Source organism: Micromys minutus (assembly GCF_963924665.1).
Source record: "Micromys minutus genome assembly, chromosome: 18".
Classification (NCBI taxonomy): domain Eukaryota; kingdom Metazoa; phylum Chordata; class Mammalia; order Rodentia; family Muridae; genus Micromys; species Micromys minutus.
This window is the reverse complement of record NC_137953.1, coordinates 49,465,209-49,487,052: the sequence shown is the minus strand read 5'-3', so window position 1 is coordinate 49,487,052 and position 21,844 is coordinate 49,465,209. Positions and strand designations below refer to the sequence as shown.

The 21,844-nt window shown below is 37.1% G+C and overlaps 1 protein-coding gene across 1 annotated transcript in view; it reads right to left on the bottom strand.

Moving 5' to 3' along the window:
- Nucleotides 1-21,844, bottom strand: part of COPG2 (COPI coat complex subunit gamma 2) — a 140,205-nt gene that overhangs the window by 116,868 nt on the left and 1,493 nt on the right. Inside the window, exons 3-5 of the mRNA XM_080932516.1 lie at nt 21,432-21,512; nt 17,578-17,649; nt 5,502-5,581 (exon numbers count right to left, since the gene is read on the bottom strand). Of these exons, the coding sequence (XP_080788642.1) occupies nt 5,502-5,581; nt 17,578-17,649; nt 21,432-21,512 (233 nt within the window). The remainder of the gene's footprint in view (nt 1-5,501; nt 5,582-17,577; nt 17,650-21,431; nt 21,513-21,844) is intronic.

Below are 21,844 nucleotides of genomic sequence, written 5' to 3'. Positions count from 1 at the left end.
TGTTTCTGATGCAGCAATCCTCCCCATCTCTGAACACGTGACAAAAAAAGACCTAAGAATGCCACAGTATAGCAAGCACAGATGTGTGCAGTTAAAAGTAGAGAAAATAGAAAGTCTCTGGCTCTGTGATAGCTACTACTGAAAGAGGGAGCTGTGGGTGTGTCTGTGGGGAATTATCTGGCCCTTCCCACTGTGAGTGGCACCACTTTCTAGGGAGTGGGAACGTGGACTGTGAGCCCTAAGCATGGGTTTTTCTTCTCTAGCTGTGGAGGTAGTGTCATCAGGGTCCTCAGGCTCCTGCTGCTGTGACTTTCTTGTCCAGATGGATGTAAGCTGCAACTCTGAACTTTAAAAATAATGACCAGCTCATTCAAATTCCTGTTGCTTTGGTAATGCTATTATAAGCCAAGTAAACCGTTTGTCCCTTAAGTTGTCTTTTCAGGGTATCTTATTACAGTAACGGGAAAGAACACTAAGCTAGGCCTTAAACGACTTTAAAATCTAGCCGGGAAAAGTGCTTTAGCAGACATATAACGTGTTTTCGGTGGCACTCTTCAGATCTGCCCATACAGCCAGCCACTTCCACTTGCTCATAAAGTACAGCTAGCATGTACTCAGCACTGAACAGCTCCATCAGCCTGTTTCCTCCATGCTGGACTCAAGTGTTGAAAGCTTCTTTCACTTTGTCCTCTGTGCACCTTCCAGTCAGAGTCAGTGTTTCTGCTGGCATAGTATACCCAAGCATCTGTGGGTCTACCATTTAAGTACAAAGACTTGCTGCTTTTAGACAGAGGCTCAAGCACAGATCTGGCCTTGACAGTCTCATCTCTATTTTCAGCTTCTGCTTAAGTGCTAAGGGAATCATGAGCCTCACGGATGACCTCTTTACTGTTCCAAATGAAGACTCTGACCTTTTGATCTAATTTTTCAGCACTGACTCCTTTTACTGTTTCTCACTTTCATGACAGTTACTCTCTTAGTGTTATCACCTTTAGACAGACCAAGTCATAACTTTTTGGTGTTTTGCTGTTATTATTTCTTCGGTTTTATAGTGGTTGTTTTTGAGACAGGATCTCATGTAGCCTAGACGGGTCTCAAACTTACTATGCTGCCAAAAAATGCCTTGAACTCCTGATTCTTCTTTAACTCCTAAATCCTACCCAAAGAAAACTGGTTCTTTTTAAATAGGTTTCTTCTCAATTTACTGACTTTCAAATTTTACTAAACACATAAAAAGAAATCAGAATGCGTCTTCAACACTGCTTGGAAATCTCATCAGTTAAAATCTAAGTTTATTTATTATAAGCCATATTTCTCACGTCATCACAGAACTAACTTGCTAAGTTTCCGGCCACTATAATAAAATCCGTTCCCCTCCTATATTTTCTAGCATCTTCATTTTTCAATGACTTCTCACTATGAGCATCTTTAATACCTATGTTTCCACTAACAATCTACCTGTGATTTTAAATAATCTTTAAGATGATTTTTTTTCTATCCTGCTCCTTTAACTTCTGAGTCTTGCACAGTGATTGAAACCCATGTTTCCACTAACAGTCTGGGGCAGTGGTTCTCAGCCTTCCTAATGCTGCGGCCCTTTAATACAGTTCCTCATGTTATGATGAGCCCCCAACCATAAAAGTATTTTGCTGCTGTTTTATAACTGTAATTTTGCTAGTTATAAATTGTTAATATAACTATCTGTGTTTTCCAACGGTCTTAGATGACTCCCAAAGGGGCCATAACCCACAAATTGGGAACCACTAATCTAGAGTTTTCCTAACTTATCTTCAAGGTTCCAAAACTGCTTTTGGATTTTCTGTTATAGCATTAACTGAACCTAATCTGTATTACTTTTTCTACTCTACTATTGCTCTAACAAAATATCACAAAGTTAGAGGGGCAGAATAGCATTCATTTTATGTTGTAGTTAGCTTACAGTTAATGAGTTAATTTCCAAAACAGGTCTTATTGGGCTGGAAAGATGTTTGCAGCCTGTATTTTTAAAGCTGTGGGGCTCCTGGGTTTGAGTATGACCTGGAAAGGTCCAGATGCTGGATGCTTAGTGCCCAGCATGGCAGTATGGAGGTGATGGGCCCAGTAAAAGGTACTTAAGTCACTGGAGACACTGCCCCCAGAAGTAATTATTAAAAGTTCTCTGAGAATATGGCTATTTCTTCGAAATCAAGTTGTTATAAAACAACAACAAAACACAGAAATACTGGCTCCCTAAAGTCCTCTGATTTCTGGTCTTACTACCTGATGTTATACATTCCTCCATTATGGTGCTGGATTATAATATAATCCATGGAGCCCTCAGCAAAGGCCAAAGAAATGGAGCTACTCAAGTGTTGTAATTTGAATAAGAAATGTCCTCCGTCGGTTCAGGTATGTGTTTGAACACTTGGTCTCTTACTGGTAGTGCTACTTAAGAAAGCTATGGAACCTTTAGGAGGTGAAGCCTTGCCAAGAAAGTGGAGCACTGGGAGCAGCAGCCCATTTCCTTTCTACTGTCAGCTTCATGGATATGGATGACATGTGGTCAGCCAGCCCCAGCTCCTGCCACCATGCCTTTCCTGCCTGCAACCATATTTCCCCACATAACAGATTATAACTGTGTGAAACGTGACTGAAATAATATACCTTTCTCCCTTAAGCTGCTTTTGTCAGAGTATTTTATCATAGCAACAGAACAAGGATACCAATCCTGAATTTTTAGCCACAAGTGAACTAAAGAAATCTCCCTACTTTTTAAAAGAACCTGGCCCAAGACACTGCTTTTAGCAACAGAAAGTGAAGAAAGGATGAATTTCCTCATAGGTCCTAACATCAGAGGTCACCTGTGCTCTGTGGCTCTAGCCCTCTTTATTTTCAAATCTTTAACAGCATTTCTGACTTTGCTTACATCATATCTCTTAAGTGACACTCTTCTTCTATCTCCCACTTGCATTTTTATACACTTGTTTTTATTATTTTGTGTGTGTGCGTGCACATGTGTGTTTAAATGGCATGAGAATACCAGAGCAGGGTGTTGGAGCCCTTAGAAAGCTAGAGTTACAGATGGTTGTAAGCTACCCAGTATTAGTGCTAGAAACCAAACCTGGGTTATCTGGGAAAGCAACAAGCACTCTTTACTCTGAATCATCTCTCTCTGGCCTTCTACTCATTTTTTAAGAATGCTTCACTTTTTAAAGGACTACATGGATAAACCAGAATGCTTCTATCAGCTTTAACTGCCCTTAGCCATTGAATATAAATATTCACAGGTCCTGAGAACTTGGACATGGGCATAGTCAGGGAACAATTATCCAACCTACCATGCCTTCTAATCACTTAAGAGTACTAAAAGTAAACTCTAATTATATCTAATAAGGCTCGGAGGGAAGTATTAGCCACTGAAACAAACACCATTATTTGTCTTTAACTTTTCAAGCATTCAGGGAATCAAAAAAAAAAAAAAAAGAAAAGAAAAATGTAACTGAAGGCTTTCTGTTTCTCATTTGTGGCAGACATCACTATTTGGCTAATTCAAAATGAAATTTCAATCCCTTCTCTCTTGCCTGGCCCTAGTACTTGGGCTATAAAAGCTAAATACTTACTTTCTGGCCTCCTAAGGATAGTCATATAATATGGATGTGCCAAATGAAATCTAAAAATTGCCTCAGGAAATGCTACTGCACTCCTGATAAAAGACGCAGATGGTGCTGGCACCCCTTGGCCCTTTCCCAGTAGTTCTCCTGCTTGAACATGGGTCACTGCCAGTAATTCAAGCATCTAGTTTGCAATGATGGAGTACATCCAAAAGAATCCAAGTGATACTAGTCCTGCCATTGTAGAATGGTTGTAGAATGGTTGTAGCAACACCAGCTATGCTATGCGTCCAGACTTACAGTTACATGAGGTGAAATAAGTTCTCATTTTGCTTACATCACTGTTTACATTTGCTTTTCTGATAGTTCCAACTGAAAGCTTTAATTGAAACTGTACCAAACATAACTAAACATAAATATCTTTCTCCAAAATGTAGTTTGTTTTATGAAAACTATATTCCATTAAATGAGTTATACTTAATCACTTACAAGGCAACTATTAAATTGTAACATGATGCATTTCACTATGAACTATAAAGATTTCACTTTAAGATATTTAGAAATTACCAAAGATCAAAACAAAATATTAGTTATAATTCAAGGCAGCCAAAGATAAACTACTATTAATACAATTACTGTATTTATCCAACATATTCTTACATACATAAACATAAAATAGTTTTTAAAGTCAGACTATATATAATATACAGATTGAATTCAACTTCCACTTAGCATTATATTTACTAAGAAATTTTTCATATCATTGAACATTTTTCAAAAATAATCCCAAGAGCTTAAAATATTTCCTATTTAACTATTACATCCCTAATTAAGTAATTTTAACAATTATAGACATACAACAGATAAATAATCTAGAATATATTACTGAGGATTGAATTCATTAGTCATAAATGCAACTTAAATGCTTTCTAGGAATACAAGTCAATCTTTAACCTATGTGCCAGAGTGTCAGCCCCTGTAGGCGTCACTGCTACTCTTTGCTTTCTGATGACCTAATGAGCACACAAACTTTAATCTTAAATCATAAATTTATTTATTTGGGGTATTAGTGATAGTGACTATCTAAAGGTCTAAATATCTTTAGAATGATTACTTTGTGAACTATCCCTAAGTAACTTTTTAAGGATAAAAGTTCTTTATATGTAAAATTATAACCTTTTGATACTATTTGTGACATTAATACCTTACTTCCATAAACAGTTACTTTAGTTTTGCTTATATTTGCATTTATTTTTATGAACTTAAAAACGTTTTTATACCTAGTGTGCTACCACATGCCTTTAATCCCAGCACTTAGGACACAAAAGCCGGTGGATCTCAGTGATTTCAAGGCCAGCCTGATTTACAAAGCAAGTTTCAGGACATCCAGGGCTATTATACAAAGAAACCCTGTCTCAGAAAAACAGGAGAAAATTTTTTTATTCTATGTATATGAATATTTGTTTGCAAGTGTATGGGGAGGGCTGGTTACACATGGTTAGGAACCACAAAATGAGTACTGGGAACTGAACGTGGGTTCTCTACAACAGCAGGAAGTATTCCTACCACTTCAGACATCTCTCTGGTCCCTATTTTTATAAACTTTAAAAAGAAAAATCCACAACCTTTATCCTTTGTAACCTTTTTTTAGCAAGTTTTTAGATAATGACAACTGTGGTTTAGAAAAGAATGGTTTAAGATACAACATTCTTGCAAACTGTTATTGGCAGTCAAAAAAAAAAAAAAAACATCAAATCAAGAGAGTAAGCAGTATTATATATGACAACTATGTTTGGAAAGAATGATTGAAGATATAATATTCTTATAAATTCTTATTGGCAGTCAACAAAAAGAGAGCAAATATTCCATAATTAGTAAGTCTTTTGTCCTTGACTCTGACTACTCACATACCTGCTTGTGACAATGATCACATCCTCAGAGATAGTGGCCATTTCCTTGATGGTAAGGTAGCACATTCTCCTCAATGTTTGCTGAAAGTGTATTTATAGATGTAACAGATTATTATAAGAAACCTTTTAAATTAATTTAAGTAAGACTAGCAAGTATATTGAGAGGTATTCTTGGGCCAATATGATGGTTCATTGGTAAAGGTGCTTTCAACCAAGTCCGATAGCCTGAGTTTAATCCCTGGAATCCAAATGGTGAAAACAGAGAACCATCTCCTAACACCTACATTAAAAACAAATAAGGAAAAATTCTTCAAAATAGCTACCCCTAAAAAAATCTATTAAAACTATATGGATAAAAAATATTCAAAATACTATTCCTTAAACACAAATACTTGATGCACTAATACTTGGGGGAAAAAAAACCCAAAAAAGCAAAGCCTTAAAAATTCCATTACTTTTCTATTGAGATATAATTATTTAAAAATTGTTTAAAGTGATGACTTGTCTCAGAAATGTATATTTAAGACTTTTAACAAATGTGTATGCAGAAATATGCTAATTATGTTTTCCCCTTGTGGCAATCTGAATAGAATTGGTCCCCAAAGGCTCTTAAGGAGTAGCAGCACTATTATGAAGCGTGGCTTTCCTGCTGCCTGTGGATCAGTATGTAAAACTCTCAGTCCCTTCTCCAGCATCAAACCTGCATGCTGCCATGTTTCCTGCCATTCAGATAATGGACTAAACCTATGAAACTGTAGCCAGCCCCAAGTAAATGTCCTTTATAAAAGCTGAATATGGTCATGGTGCCTCTTCATAGCAACAGAAACCCTAAGACTCCCTCCACTTAGAGAATGCCAGTGTTTCTCCTAAAATGACTTACTACTGGATAATCAGCTTCCATTTTAAGTTATCAAATCCAGATGAACATCAGGATCCAAAGTGAGAAGGTAACAATGATAAAAGTTCCCTCAAATCTCCTCAGCTGCATCTCTGATTTACTTCCAGACCCTAGGCTCCTTCAGTCTGTCCAGCCTCTTTCCTAATATCTTCAGTGTCTTTTAAGTACAGAGAGTCACAGACTTCAGACTCGGTTTCAGAGTGTAAGCTACAGAGAGAAACTGCTTGACACCAATGAGCCAAGTAAGAAAAGAGAAGAAAATAATGGTTCTCAGTATGATTTAACACAACAAAGGAAGGAAAAAGAGAGGAGAGAAGGGGAGGGAACATATATCAAGGAATGAAAAGTAAGAAGAAAAAGTAGTAAAAACAAATTTGAGTGAAAGAAAAAAGCTAAAAGCTAAAAATATATTTCTCTCTCTATATATACATTTATATATATATATGTATATATATATATATATATATATATATATATATATATATATATATATATATATAAAACATGTCTGTTTACATATTCATTATATATGGTAAGTGTCTAAGAGTATCAAATTTCCCAAAAGCAGGAAAAAATAAAAATGAATATTAGATTTTGATAAGTTCATGAAGCAATTTAGGATAACGGCCAAAAATTCTGAAACTATTATCTCATATATTAGTAGTGTTCTGCATGTGATTGCTTTTCTTTCTTCTTCAGCTCATTTCAGACCGTTTCGATCACTATCTTCAAGTGCACTAATTTTTGTGCTCACTTTTCTCCTTTCTGTCTGGTATCCTCCCTAAACATTCAAGCTTTCTTGGCTTTCCCAGCTCGACCCGATGCCTCCAGGCAGCTAATGACGCAATCCCAGGGCTCCTTCGCTTCCCTTCTTCAGACCACACCCCTTGCATGCTGCATGCACTGCCCGAAAGCTGCTCTGTGGCTGGTTCTCTAGGATTTATGATATCAAGTTAAACTAGCACTTCATACAGCTGGAAACAAAACAGAAATGTGGTTCTTAACACCAAACAAGGAGTAATTCATACAATAAGACTCTTCTTCCCACCCCTTTTTTCCACTGATGTCACAACTGATTCCTCACACTGCTGCAGTAGAGCTAACATGCAGCTCAACAACAGTCTGCGTGATTTTGTTCCTTTAAAATTGCTTGTCTGGTTTTACTGAGTCAATTTCTGTAAACATTGTGCTCTTCACTTACATATATAGTGGTTACATACATCTATGTTCTTAGATTCTCTGCTCTTGTTTCCTCATTCTCTTCCTTCACTTTCTCAATAGATCTCACTGGTGACAGAGCCTAGACTTGAACTCACCAGGTAGTCAAGAAAGCCTTAAACTTCTGATCCTCTTGCCTCTGCCTCCCAAGTAATTACAGATGCAAACCATCCTACCTAGTTTAGGAGGGTGTGGATATTAAAACCCAGAGATTCACGCATGCAAGTCAAGCACTGTACCAACTAAGCAAATCCTCAGCTCATTCTATTTTCCCCAAATTACTTTGGAAGATAAAAATTACCAAGGAGTTTTTCCACCAGGACCAGCAGAGAACCTGGGTCAAAGACTTGGTGAGATTGCACCTTGAGGACCCAGAGTGCAGAGAGTGCTTGTGGAAAAGGTTCCTTTCCAGCCCACAGTAAGGCCCAGGCCTTTGTCAGAGGGAATTAGGGTCTGCAGTGGAAAGATGGTGCTCAAAGATCAGCTCCACAGGCGCTTTTACTCCTGGACCAGAGGTGAGCCTGGCGCATAGGCCCAGAGAGAGCACATCTGGAGTTCTCGGAGAGCAGAGAGTACTGTACTCTTTGGAAAAGGGTCTGTTTTTGCCTAGAGAAAGAGCCAGGTTCCCTCCAGTAGTACTCAGGACCTGTGGGCAGAGGGCTGATCTCCCAGAACGACATCACAAGAGCTCCCACACCTCAGCCCACAAAGACAGAGCGGAGTCACTGCCACCAGAACGCACTGCTTATCCTACGAGCAGCCGAACACTCAGAAGCAATTTTCTTCCTGAGCCCAAGGGCCCTCAGATCCACAGGAAAGACAATGCCAGTCACTGACAACAAGTATACATATAATCACAAGTAACAAGATGGAAGAGAAAAACAAAATAATTTAAGCAATGGAAACAAGACAATCTGACAACATCAGAACCCAGCTCTCCCACCACAGCAAGTAGTGGAATGCCAAACAGTTCAGAAAAAGACTCAAACTTGAAATCATACTTCATGATGATGATGCAAATCTTGGAGAAGCACATGAATAACTAACTCCTTTAAACAATCACAAGAGAACACACATAAACAAATAGAAACTCTTAAAGAGAAAACACAAAAATCATTCAAAGAACTACAGGAAAACACAACCAAACAGAAGAAGGAATTGAAAATGGAAATAGAAACAATAAAGAAAACACAAAGAGAGACAACCCTGGAGATAGAAAACCTAAAAAAGAAATCAGGAGTCACGGATGCAAGCATCACCAACAGACTACAAAAGATAGAAGAGAGAATCTCAGGAGCCGAAGACAACATAGAAAACATACACAAAACAGTCAGAGAAAATGCAAAAACCAAAAAGCTCCTAACCCAAGATGTCCAGGAGATTCAGGACATAATGAGAAGACCAAACCTAAGGATAATAGGAATATAAGAGGCCGAGGATTATCAACTAAGAGGCACAGTAAATATCTTCAACAAAAATCATAGAAGAAAACTTCCCTACCATTAGAAATGAGATGACCATGAGCATAAAAGAAGCCTACAAAACTCTAAATAGATTACAGCACAAAAGAAATCATTCCTGACAAATAATAGTCAAAACACCAAGTGTTCAAAACAAAGACACAATGCTAAAAGCAGTAAGGGGAAAAAGACATGTAACATATAAAGGCAGACCAATCAGAATCACACCCGATTTCTCAAAAGAGACTTTGAAAGTTAGAAGATCCTGGAGAGACATCATAACAGACTCTAAGAGAACTCGAATGTCAGCCCAGGTTACTATACCCAGGAAAACTCTCAATTACCATAGATGGAGAGACCAAGATATTCCAGAACAAAACTAAATTTACACAATATCTGAACACAAATCCAGACCTACAAAGAATAATAGATGTAAAACCCAATACAAGGAGGGAAACTATATCCTAAAAAAAGCAAGAAAATAACTAATTAGCAAGACAACCAAAAGAAGAAAGACACACAGACATAATTCTACCTCTAAAAGCAAAAATAGCAGGAAACAGCAATCACTATTCCTTAATATCTGTTAACAGAAATGGACTTAATTCCCCAATAAAGAGACATGGACTATCAGACTGGATACATAAACAGAATCCAGCATTTTGCTGCATATAGGAAACTCATCTCAGAGACAAAGACAGACACTAACTATCTCAGAGTAAAAGGCTAGGAAAAAACGCTCCAAGTAAACAGCCCGAATAAACAAGCTGGAGTAACCATTCTAATATCAAATAAAGTAGAATTTCAACCAGAAGTTATCAAAAAAGATAAGGAAGGACACTTTTTACTCATTGCAAAAAAAATTTATCAGGATGAATTCCCAAACCTAAGCATATATGCTCCATATAAGAGCACCCATATTCATAAAAGAAACCCTACTAAAGTTCAAAACATACATTGCACCACAAACAATAATAGGGGGAGACTTCAACACCACATCAATAGACAGATCATGGAAGCAGAAACTGAACAGAGACGCAGTGAAACTAGCAGAGGTTATGAACCAATTGGAATTAACAGACATCCACAGAACATTTCATCCTAAAACAAAAGAATACACCTTCTTCTCAGCACCTTATGGCACCTTCTCAAAAATTGAACATACAGTCGGTCATAAAACAAGCCTCAACAGATATAAGAAGATTGAAGTACTCCCATGCATCCTATCAGATACAAATGGACTAAGGCTGGTCTTTAATAATAACAAAGACAACAAAAAGCCCACATACACATGGAAGCTGAATAATGCTCTAATCAATGATAGCATGGTCAAAAAAGAAAGAAAGAAACTAAGGATTTTCTAGAATTTAATGAAAATAAAAGCACAACATACCCAAACCTATGGGATGCAATGAAAGCAGTACGAAGAGGAAAACTCATAGCTCTGAGTGCTTCCAAAAAGAAACTGGAGAGAGCATACACTAGCAACTTGACAGCACAGCAGAAAGCTCTAGAACAAAAAGAGGCTCATACACCCAAAAGGAGTAGACCATAACACCTAAAGAAATAGAAGCAGTCATCAAAATCCTCCCAACCAAAAATGCCCAGGACCAGATTGGTTCAGTGCAGAATTCTATTAGACATTTATTGATGATCAGATGCTAATACTATCCAAACTATCCCACAAAATAGAGTCAGATGGAACACTACCCAACTCATTCTTTGAAGCCACAGTAACTCTCATTACTAAACCACACAATGACTGTGCAAGGAAAGAGAACTTCAGACCAATCTCCCTTATGAACATTGATGCAAAAATACTCAATAATTGGGAAAAGATCTTTACCAACACCACATCTGACAGAGGCGTAATATCCAAAGTACACAAAGAACTCAAGAAGTTAGACACTAGAGAATCGAACAATCCTATTAAAAAATGGGGTACAGAGCTAAATAAAAACTTCTCAATTGAGGAATATCGAATGGCTAAGAAGCATCTAAGAAAGTGCTCAATATCCTTAGTCATCAGGAAAATGCAAATCAAAACAACCCTGAGATTCCACCTCACACCAGTCAGAAGAGCTAAGATCAAAACTCAGATGACAGCAGATGCTGGTGAGGATGCAGAGAAAGAGAAACACTCCTTCACTGTTGGTGGAGTTGTAAACTGGTACAACCACTCTGGAAATCACTTTGGCAGTTCCTCAGAAAATTGGACATAGTCCTACCTGAAGACCCAGTTATTCCACTTCTGGGCATATACCCCAGAGACGCTCCAATGTACAATAAAGACATATGCACCACAATGTTCATGGCAAAGCTATTTATAATAGCCAGAAGCTAGAAAAAATCCAGATGTCCTTCAATAGATGAATGGGTACAAAAATTGTGGTATATTTACACAATGGAATACTACTCAGCTATCAGAAACAATGACTTTATAAAATTCTTAAGAAAATAGATGCATCTAGAGAGTATTATCCTGAGTGAAGTAACCCAGTCACAAAAGAACAGACATAATATGCAGTCACTGATAATTGGATAGTAACCCCAGAAAGCTCTGAACACCCCAGAAACAACTCACAGACTGTGTGAAGCTCAAGAAAAACAAAGGCCAAACAGGCGAAAAAAAGAAAAAGAAAGAAAGAAAGCAAGCCTCAGTCCTTCTTTGGGAAAAAATAAATGTGGTATGCCTGGACCTTAAATCATTAATAATCCAAGAGCTAAGATAATAATAGCCTTGTGGCAATTTTTGGTATTCACAGATCATTATGCTTAATCTATACTCAACAAGAAATCTGTTTCCATGTTATGTTCTGTCCTACATGTACTTTATGCTTATAGTAACTAGTGGGATTTCAATGCATGCTATCAAACCTCTAAAAGAATTAAGTACTGACAAAAATATTCATATAATGTTATGTCAAAATGCCTTTAAAAATCTGTATATGTATCCCACTTTTTAAAATAAAGTTGAAAGAAAAAATAAAAAAATGACAAAACAATAATTATCAATTATTATTTAGTGGCTGGAGAGACAGAAGTTGATGCTAGTAGCTAAACTCATGTAATTTTCATTCTGAGCCTGCTATTTATCAACGAAATCACCTCTCCGGTCTTAAAATTTTAAGCAAAAAAAAAAAAAAACTCAATAAAATTCTTGCAAACTGAATCCAAGAACACATAAAAACAATCATTCAAAATAATCAACTAGGCTGCATCCCTGGGATGCAGGGATGGTTTAATATATGGAAATTCATCAATGCAATCCACCATTTAAAATAAACTCAAAGAAAAAGACTACATAATCATCTCACTAGATGCTGAAAAAGCACTTGACAAAATTCAACACCCCTTCATGTTAAAAGTTTTGGACAGAGCAGGAATCCAAGGCCCATACCTAAACATAATAAAAGTAATATACAGTAAACCAATAACGAACATCAAACTAAAGAGTGAGAAACTTGAAGCAATCCCACTATAATCAGAAAGTAGACAAGGTTGCCCACTCTCCCCCAGCTATTCAACATAGTACTGGAAATCCTTACCAGAGCAATTAGACAGCAAAGGGAAATCAAAGAAATACAAATCAGAAAGAAGTAAAAATATCACTATTTGCAGATGACATGATAGTATACTTAAGCGACCCCACAAATTCCACCAGAGAACTTTTACAGCTGATAAACAACTTCAGCAACATGGCTGAATATAAAATTAACTCAAACAAATCAGTAGTCTTCCTCTTCTCAAAGGACAAACATGCGGAAAAAGAAATTAGGAAAATGATACCCTTCACAATAGTCACAAACAGTATGAAATACCTTGGTGTGACCCTAACAAAGCAAGTGAAAGACCTGTATGACAAGAACTTCCAATCTCTGAAGAAGGAAATTGAAGAAGATCTCAGAAGACGGAAAGATCTCCCATGCTCATGGATTGGAAGGATTAACATTATAAAAATGGCCATCTTGCCGAAAGCAATCTACAGATTCAATGCAATCCCCATCAAAATTCCAACTCAATTCTTCATAGAGTTGGAAAGAGCAATTTGCAAATTCATCTGGAATAACAAAAAACCTAGAATATCAAAATCTATTCTCAACAATAAAAGAACTTCTGGGGAAATCACCATCCCTGACCTCAAGCTATATTACAAAGCAATTGTATTAAAAACCGCATGGTACTAGTACAGAGATAGGCAGGTAGATCAATGGAACAGAATAGAAGATCCAAAAGTGAACTCTCACATATATGGTCACTTGGTTTTTGACAAAAGAGCTGAAGACATTTCTATTCAATGGAAAAAGGACAGCCTCTTCAACAAATGGTGTTGGTTCAATTGGCAGTCAGCATGCAGAAAAATGAAAATAGAGCCTTTTTTATCTCGTTGTACAAAGCTCAAGTGCAAGTAAATCAAAAATCTCCACATTAGACCAGGAACACTGAAACTATTAGAGGAGAAAGAGGGGAAAATCTTAGAACACATAGGCACAGGAGAAAATTTCCTGAATAGAACACCAATGACCTATGCTCTAAGAATTAATAAATGAGACTTAATAAGATTGCAAAGTTTCTGTAAGGCTAAGGACACTGTTAAGAAAACAAAACGGCAGCCAACAGATTGGTAAAAGATCTTTACCAACCCCACATCTGATATAGGTCTAATATCCAATATATACAAAGAACTCAAAAAGTTAGACTCCAGAGAATCAAACAATCCTATTAAAAACTGGAATACAGAGATAAACAAAGAGTTCTCAATTGAGGAATATTGAATGGCTGAGAAGCACCTAAGGAAATACTCCACATCCCTAGTCATCAGGGAAATGCAAATCAAAACACCCTGAGATTCCACCTCACACCAGTCAGAATGGCTAAGATCAAAAACTCAGATGACAGCAGATGCTGGCGAGGATACAGAGAAAGAGGAACACTCCTCCACTGTTGGTGGGGTTGTAAACTGGTACAACCACTCTGGAAATCAGTTTGGCGGTTCCTCAGAAAATTGCACATAGTACTACCTGAAGAGCCAGTTATTTCACTTTTGGGCATATACACAAAGATGCCTCAACATACAACAAAGACACATGCATCACAATGTTCATAGCAGCCTTATTTATAATAGCCAGAAGTTTGAAAGAACCCAAATGTCCCTCAGTAGATGAATGGATACAAAAACTGTGGTATATTTACACAATGGAGTACTACTCAGCTACTAAAAACAATGACTTTATGAAATTCCTAAGAAAATGTATGCATCTAGAGAATATCATCCTGAGTGAGGTAACCCAGTCACAAAAGAACAGAAATAATATGCAGTCAGTGATAATTGAATATTAGCCCCAGAAAAATCTGAATACCCAAGAAATAATTTACAGACCATATGAAGCTCAAAAAAAGAAAGGACAAAAGTGGAAGCCTCAGTCCTTCTTAGAAAAAAAAAAAAGAAAAGAAAAAAAAAAGGTGTATAGCACTCTCTCAGAGTAGGGGTACAGCTAGACTTTAAATCATTAATAACTCAAGAGCTAAGAAGACAGATAGCCTTGTAGCAATTTTTGGTATTTAAAAATCATTATGTTTAATCTATACACACCAAGAAAACTTTTGACTATTTCCATGATATGTTTTGTTTTACATGTACTTTATGCCCATTGTAACTAGTAAGATTTCAATGCATACTATCAAACCTTTTAAAAAATCAAGTACTTGGGCTGGAGAGATGGCTCGGTGGTTAAGAGCACTGACTGCTCTTCCTAATAAAGGTCCTGAGTTCAATTCCCAGCAACCACATGGTGGCTCACAACCATGTGTAATGAGATGATGCCCTCTTCTGGTGTGTCTGAAGACAGTGACAGTGTATTAATATAAATAAATAAATCTTTAAAAAAAAAATCAAGTACTGACAAAAATATATTCATATAGTTTTATGCCAAAATGCCTTTAAAAATCTGTACATGTATCTGTTTTCTTAATAAAGTTTTAAGTACAAAAAAAGTAAAAAGGAAAATGAAAAAAAATTAATAAAAAAAAAACAGTCCATAAATTAAAAAGCTTATTCCATGAAGATATTGATAAGGTATAAGCCTCTAAACAAAACTCTAAGGAATACAAGAATATATAATTAGCCATATCAAAATGATAGTTATCAGTACAGATTCTATACATATTATTAAAAAGGATTATGAACAATTCTATTTTCCATCCTTCCACAAACACACACATTGACAAAGCCATGTCCTGTAGCTCTTCATCAGGAAAATCTCTTAGCATCTTCAAACTCTCCCGAAAATGTTCCTATCCTTCTAATTAAATTTTTCCCTAAAGATTGTCCTGAAACTTTTTAAATGGTGGTGTTTTTCTCATGGCCTCCAGACAAGGAAGCTACTTCTTACTGCCTCACCTCCTTTCAGTGCACTTCCTTCCAAAAATGCTCTGGTCTGAAAGGCTATGCCCTTTGCACCATGTTACCTGTTGTTTTTCATAATGACAGAGACTCAGTGTAATGTCAGGGCCTCTATCCATGACAGCCACCATGCAGCTCCCACAACACTGTATTCTGTCAGCATTTATAACCCACTAATCCTATAACCATTTGCTAACCCTATCTGGTCCAATTCAGGTCCTGACTGCAAAATCAGATCCACATATAGCCTTGCCTGAGGTTTTTTTTTCTTTCTTTCTTTCTTTTTTATTGGATATTTTCTTTATTTATATTTCAAATGTTATCCCCTTTCCTGGGTTCTCCTCCAGAATCCCCCAATCTCCATCCCCCTCCCCCTGCTCTGTATTCCCCTACACTGGGGCATTGAGCCTTTTTCACAGGACCAAGGGCCTCTCCTCCCATTGATCCCCATAAGGCCATCCTCTCCTATGCTTTGCCTGACTTTAATAACAGCAAGTCTGTAGGCCCTACTCCAACAACTTGAAATGCCTACTTTTCTAATTCATGGAGGAAATACTTAATCCCATAATACTCATAGTGGCTCTGCTTCTCTAACTGATCCCTGAATTGTTAGTGTAGGAAATCATTAAAAGAAAGCATGTCCTGAAGGCTAGGAATGTGAAACCACTACTGTTTTAGGACTGGGGGGAATCTAAGTAGTCAATAGTATTAAACAGCAAAAATATTTAAATTATCACTTGCAAAGACCTACAGAGGACAAAGCTTTTGGTAAATAAGCAGTTGTTGCCAGAGTACATTATAATAAAAATTAGGTTGTTAAAACTTAAGATGTTCATGGCTCCAGCTAAATATGTAGTAGAGGATGGATTTATTAGGCATCAACAGGAGGAGAGGCCCTTGGTCCTGTGAAGGCTCAATGCCCCAGTGTAGGGGAATGCCAGGGGGGAAAGCAGGGAGGGAGTGGGTGGGTAGGTAGGGAGCACCCTTATAGAGGCAGGGGAAGGAAAGGATGGAATAGGGAGATTCTGGGGGAGGTTGGCAGGAAAGGGGATAACATTTGAAATGTAAGTAAAGAAAATATCCAATAATTAAAAAGGAGAAAAAACCCTAAAAATGTTAAAAAATAACTTGCTTAGGGGACAACAGGATGGTTCAGCAGGTAAAGGCACTTGCTACCAGTATTAAAGGCCTGAGCTCCATCATCAGGGCCTTGGTGGTGGAAAGAGAGAACTGAGTCCTATAAGTTGTCCTCTAACCACTACACAGACACATGGCATGCATGCACATGTATATCACACACACACACACACACACACACACACACACACACACAAATATTTTCTTAAAAGAAAATGATGAGTTTAAGAGGTTTAAATGGACAGCTGAAAGTCTAGGCAGGAGCCAGAGATCCTAACTGCTATATAACAGAAAGCTTTTGCCATGGCCATGAAGCCACAAAACTGCCTCTGCCTGGGCATATACTAAGGCCTCCCTTAATATCAGAACTACTTCTAAATCCTTCATCATCTAGTCACACAGGCAGACTCAAGTCCCAGATAGTCCAGAGAACTGGACACAAAATGTAGCCTGTGCTGTTACACAATATAAATAAAAAGAATTGGGCAAATATATGCTAACAGAAAACTAAGAAATATGTATCACATAATCTGACTCCCTCTAAGTTTCTGTATTAAACCTGTGCTGAGACAAAATGTGCCACAGGGAGAAAACAGAAGAAAAGCAGCAGCAGCTACAGAGATGACGAAAGGCTTGCTGAGCCCCCACTCCAAGTCCAGTCTTCTCAACTGCCAGTCCCACTGACCAGCAGTCCAGGTCCACTGAAAACTTGACTAGGAACTGACAGATGTGGGCCTATATAGGTATGACCTTTGCCCCAATGACTTCGAAAACAGCTTTATACTATATACTTTACTACTTTCACATTCACATATTGTTTTAAAAGCATTGATAAGTTTTATAAAGATAAACAGTTTTAAAGCAACTTAAAATATTTTAAGTAACCCTCTTTACTTTGGAACACTCTATGTTCCCTGGGGAAAATAAATTGTTTCATTATAAAAGAATAAAAAAGACTTACATCATTAGATTGAAACAATCGAGTCATTGCAAAGAAGGCTTCTGTAGCTTCCATAGTTCCGAAGTGTTCACCCTAAGTAAAATTTAAATTTAAAAGAATTTTTTTAATTAAAAAATACAGATATTAAGAAATTTCTCTTTATTTCTTATTTGATTCAAAAATCATTTGAATTCGAGAGGAAGTGTCTTTATAAACATTCTGACTCTTGGCAACTTTTCTGCTTTCAATTTAGAAACCTGCAGGGGAGAAAAAAAAAAACCTCAGGGCCATTTAGAGATTTGTTATTTAAAATAATTCAAAATAGCACACCACTCTTAGAAGTTTTGGAATTGTGGTGTCTACATTTTTAACAGAAACTGCTTATATTTCCTATAAGAATATACTAGGAGATAGAATACCATAGTAAGGAGGATTTCCAATCTGCATTGCATGATAAGGTCACACAACCTAAAAGAATGGCTTGCACCTTGTACATTTCCAGTCAAATGCCTGACACATGTCCAGTATAGGACAGGTATATCATAGATGCAAAACTGAAGAGGACTGCTTATGAGGAATCCAAGAATACATGGCAAACCAGGATTCAAATCAAAAGAGAAGGATCAAGAGTCCCCTTATTTTTGTTTCAAGGGCTTCTATAGTTCCCAAAACACTCACCCTAAACTCCTTAAACCCTTAAAGTATGATTTGGATCTTATAATCTTTGATGTGAGTAACAGATTATTTAAAGACCTTGTCAAAATCAGTCCTCTTCAGAGAACTCTTGGGGAAACAGAACAGTTTTTACTCAGTAAAGCTCCCAAGCATGCTAATACTGCTGATCTACCAGTACATGGAGAGAGAAATTATTCAATAATTTTCAAAACATTTCTAGTCATAAACTTCTTAAAATATTACCATTTCAGCACTTACTTCTTCCACTAAAGTAATCCTATATAAAGTTTTGGGCTTAATTTTTTTTATATAAAATACAAGTTTTACATCTATTTGCCATGAGTATAAGAATTCTGGTTTTAAAAAAAAAGTTTTAGCATGGCCTAGGACAAAAGAGACACCTAAGAATCAATGGGGGTGACCATAGATGTGACTCTCTACACTGAGGATATGAAACTGAAGAGACCACCTCCTATAGACAGACAGGAACGCCAGTGGGAGAGAGACACCAACTCATCCACAAAACTTTCAACCCAAAAATTATCCTGTCTAGAAGTAATATAGGCACGGAGGAGGGGTCAGAGACTGAGGGAATGGCCAAAGAATAACAGGCCTAACTTGAAACCCTTCCCATGGGCAAGCACCAATCCCTAACACTATTAATGATACTCTGTTGTGCTTGCAGACAGGAGCATGTTGTCCTCTGAGAGGCTCCACACAGCAACTGACTCAGACAGGTGCAGACACCCACAGCCAAACAGTGGATGGAGCTTGGGAACACTTATGGAAGAATAGGAGGAAGAATTGTGGGTCCAGAAGGGGATAGGAATGCCACAGGAAGACCAACAGAGTCAACTAACCTGTCCCTCTGGGCTCTCCGAGTCTGAACCGCCAACCATAGAACACACACAGGCTGGACTCAGGCCTCCCTGCTTATATGTAGTAAATGTGCAGCTTAGCCTTCATGTGGGTCCTGAACAACTGGAGCAGGGGCTAAAGCTGTTGCCTGTATGTGGAATATGTTCTTCTAGCTGGGCTGCCTTGTCTGGCTTCTGTGGGAGAGGAAGCATCTAGCCTTGCAGAGACTTGAAGTTGGGGGGGGGGGCATATACTCAGGGGGCTCCTACCCACACAGAGAAGGGGAGGAGGACAAATTGAGGGAGGGGTGACTGGGAGGGGGCAGTGAGCAGGATGCAAAGTGAGTAAGTTTAAAAAAAAACTTAAATCAAATTTTAAAAAGTCTTAAGTTATGGATGAAGGACAAAGTATAACTGGAGTTTACAACAATTTAAGTCAGTGTTCAACTTGCTTATCAACAAGAGAAAGACCTTTCTTACTGTGAAACTTACTAAATGCCCAGAGGCCTACAGGATTCTTTGTATAAGAACAATCCTAAGTTACAATTTTACACTTACAATTCAGAACTTGTGGCTTTGTCAATTCCAGCAGAAACTTTGAAGTGTTTGGGGTTTTGTTTGTTTTCTCTTCTCATAACATTCTACCAAGAACAAATGAATGCTCCCAAACCCTTCTCCTTGACCGAGTTTATGCTGTCCTTGGCAATATCCTTCTCAAGACAATTGTCTCAACGTTAGTTGCTCCAAGAAAGAGGTATTGGCCAACCCTGGCTCTGACTGCTTTGAATCACCTTCACTACTGCACACTCTGCTGGCACACCGGAACCAGCTGCTTCTGACAGTACAGAATATGTCTGCACAGTTAAGTCAACCAGTGTTGGCTTAGATGTTCTTAGCACACCACCACAATTATGCTGCTCAAGAACAGACATGTCTTTTTGTTTCTTATGTTTCAATTTACAAACAACAAAATTTTGTTAAAGCTCTAAATTAGGGTTTTTAAAATATAATTAAACTTTATTTATAAAAGAACAAAACTTTAATTATAAAATAACATTAATAAAACACTCCTGATGAGGTACTGATGAGATAGCTCAGTGGATAAAGACATTTGTCATCAAGCCTCAAGACTTGAGTTCAATTCCCAGGTTCTACATGATAGAAAGAGAACTGACTTCCACATGCACTTGATGTAAGCACACACAAAGTTATAAGTAAATGTAAAAAACTAAATGTTTTCTTAAAATTTAAGTTGTTAAGTATAACACATTTTGCATTGCATATAGATAATTCAGATACACAATATATAACATATATGGATGTAGATAAAAACCTGTAGAGATACATATATTGTCTACAAAATAAAATTCTGTTTTCTAAGGTTCTAAATATTTTTGAGATTGTATCTACAGTTTGAGGCAAAAGCAAAAAGGAAAGTTAATAGCAATAGTAAAACACAGAATTAAAAAAAATTTTGGTTTTTGTCTGCTATAACTCCAATGCCTAGAACAGTTCATAAGATGCAGCGGGTATGCAATAAAATTGGCTGAGTTACAAACTCAACGTATTCCTAAATACAAACTATGTGCCTAGCACTATTATAATTGTTTATATCTACTATTTCATTTAACTATAACACTTAAAAATTAGTATTCTAACCCTCATTTACATTATGAGGCACATAATGGTTAAATTACTTGTCCAAAATCATACTGACAGTAGCAGTAAGACCTGAACATTAAGACAAAAAAATTTAACATTTCATTATTATGCCAAATAAATAAGCAAACAATATACTTGAAGTCTGTTTGAATTTATATTTCATTTTCAAAGAATCTCAAAATACATGTAACTAATGTTGGCACAGCAGCTAAGAACACTTGTTACTTTACAGAGGATCCAGATTTGAGTCCCAGAACCCACATGGTGGCTCTATCCCTCTGTAACTCTAGTCTCAGGGGACCCGATGCCCTCCTCTGACCTCTGTGAACACCAAGCACACACATGATACACATACATACATGCAGATAAAATAGTCATACACATAAAAAACAAATAAACCTTTTAAAAACTAAAAATAAATACACGTAACAAGTATGTTCAAAGTAGTATTTGTTGAATTCACATCAACATATTATTGAAATGTACATGAATTTAGAAAGGAATATAGGTTCAATCCTTGTATTAAAGAACTTTCACACATTATTGTTCTAACCAAACACTGTGGATTTTCAAATTACATGATTTTCTTTTTTAAACAAGTCTACTTTTCAGTAAGTACTTCACTATAGGTTACATATTCCTATCCGAATACCCAAATCTAAGGAAATCAGAATAGTTTACCTGGTTGAGTAAGTAAAGAATCTTTGTCAAGATATGCAAGCATCTTCTTGGATTGATGGGTGTTTCATTGAATAAGCGTGCCTACAGAAATATGCAAAACAGGATTCTATATATGGTGCATTTCCTATCACAGAAGACACCAAATCATCTTTAGTAACATTAACAATAAGTTAGTACAATAGCCAAGTAAAGTAAGCTGTTTATGCTCTCAAGTTAGTATGGTGTACAATAAATTACCAGATATGGCTTGCTTTTTCTGGCTATTCTTTATTCCCTTAAATCGACAAGTTCAACATTAAAGACTTTACCAGAGTCTCTAATATGAATACCGCGAGCCTAATATCTGTAAGTTCTTCAATAACCTTGCACTTACTACTCCTGTCATCTCATTAAAGTCCCCAGCACAGGACAGA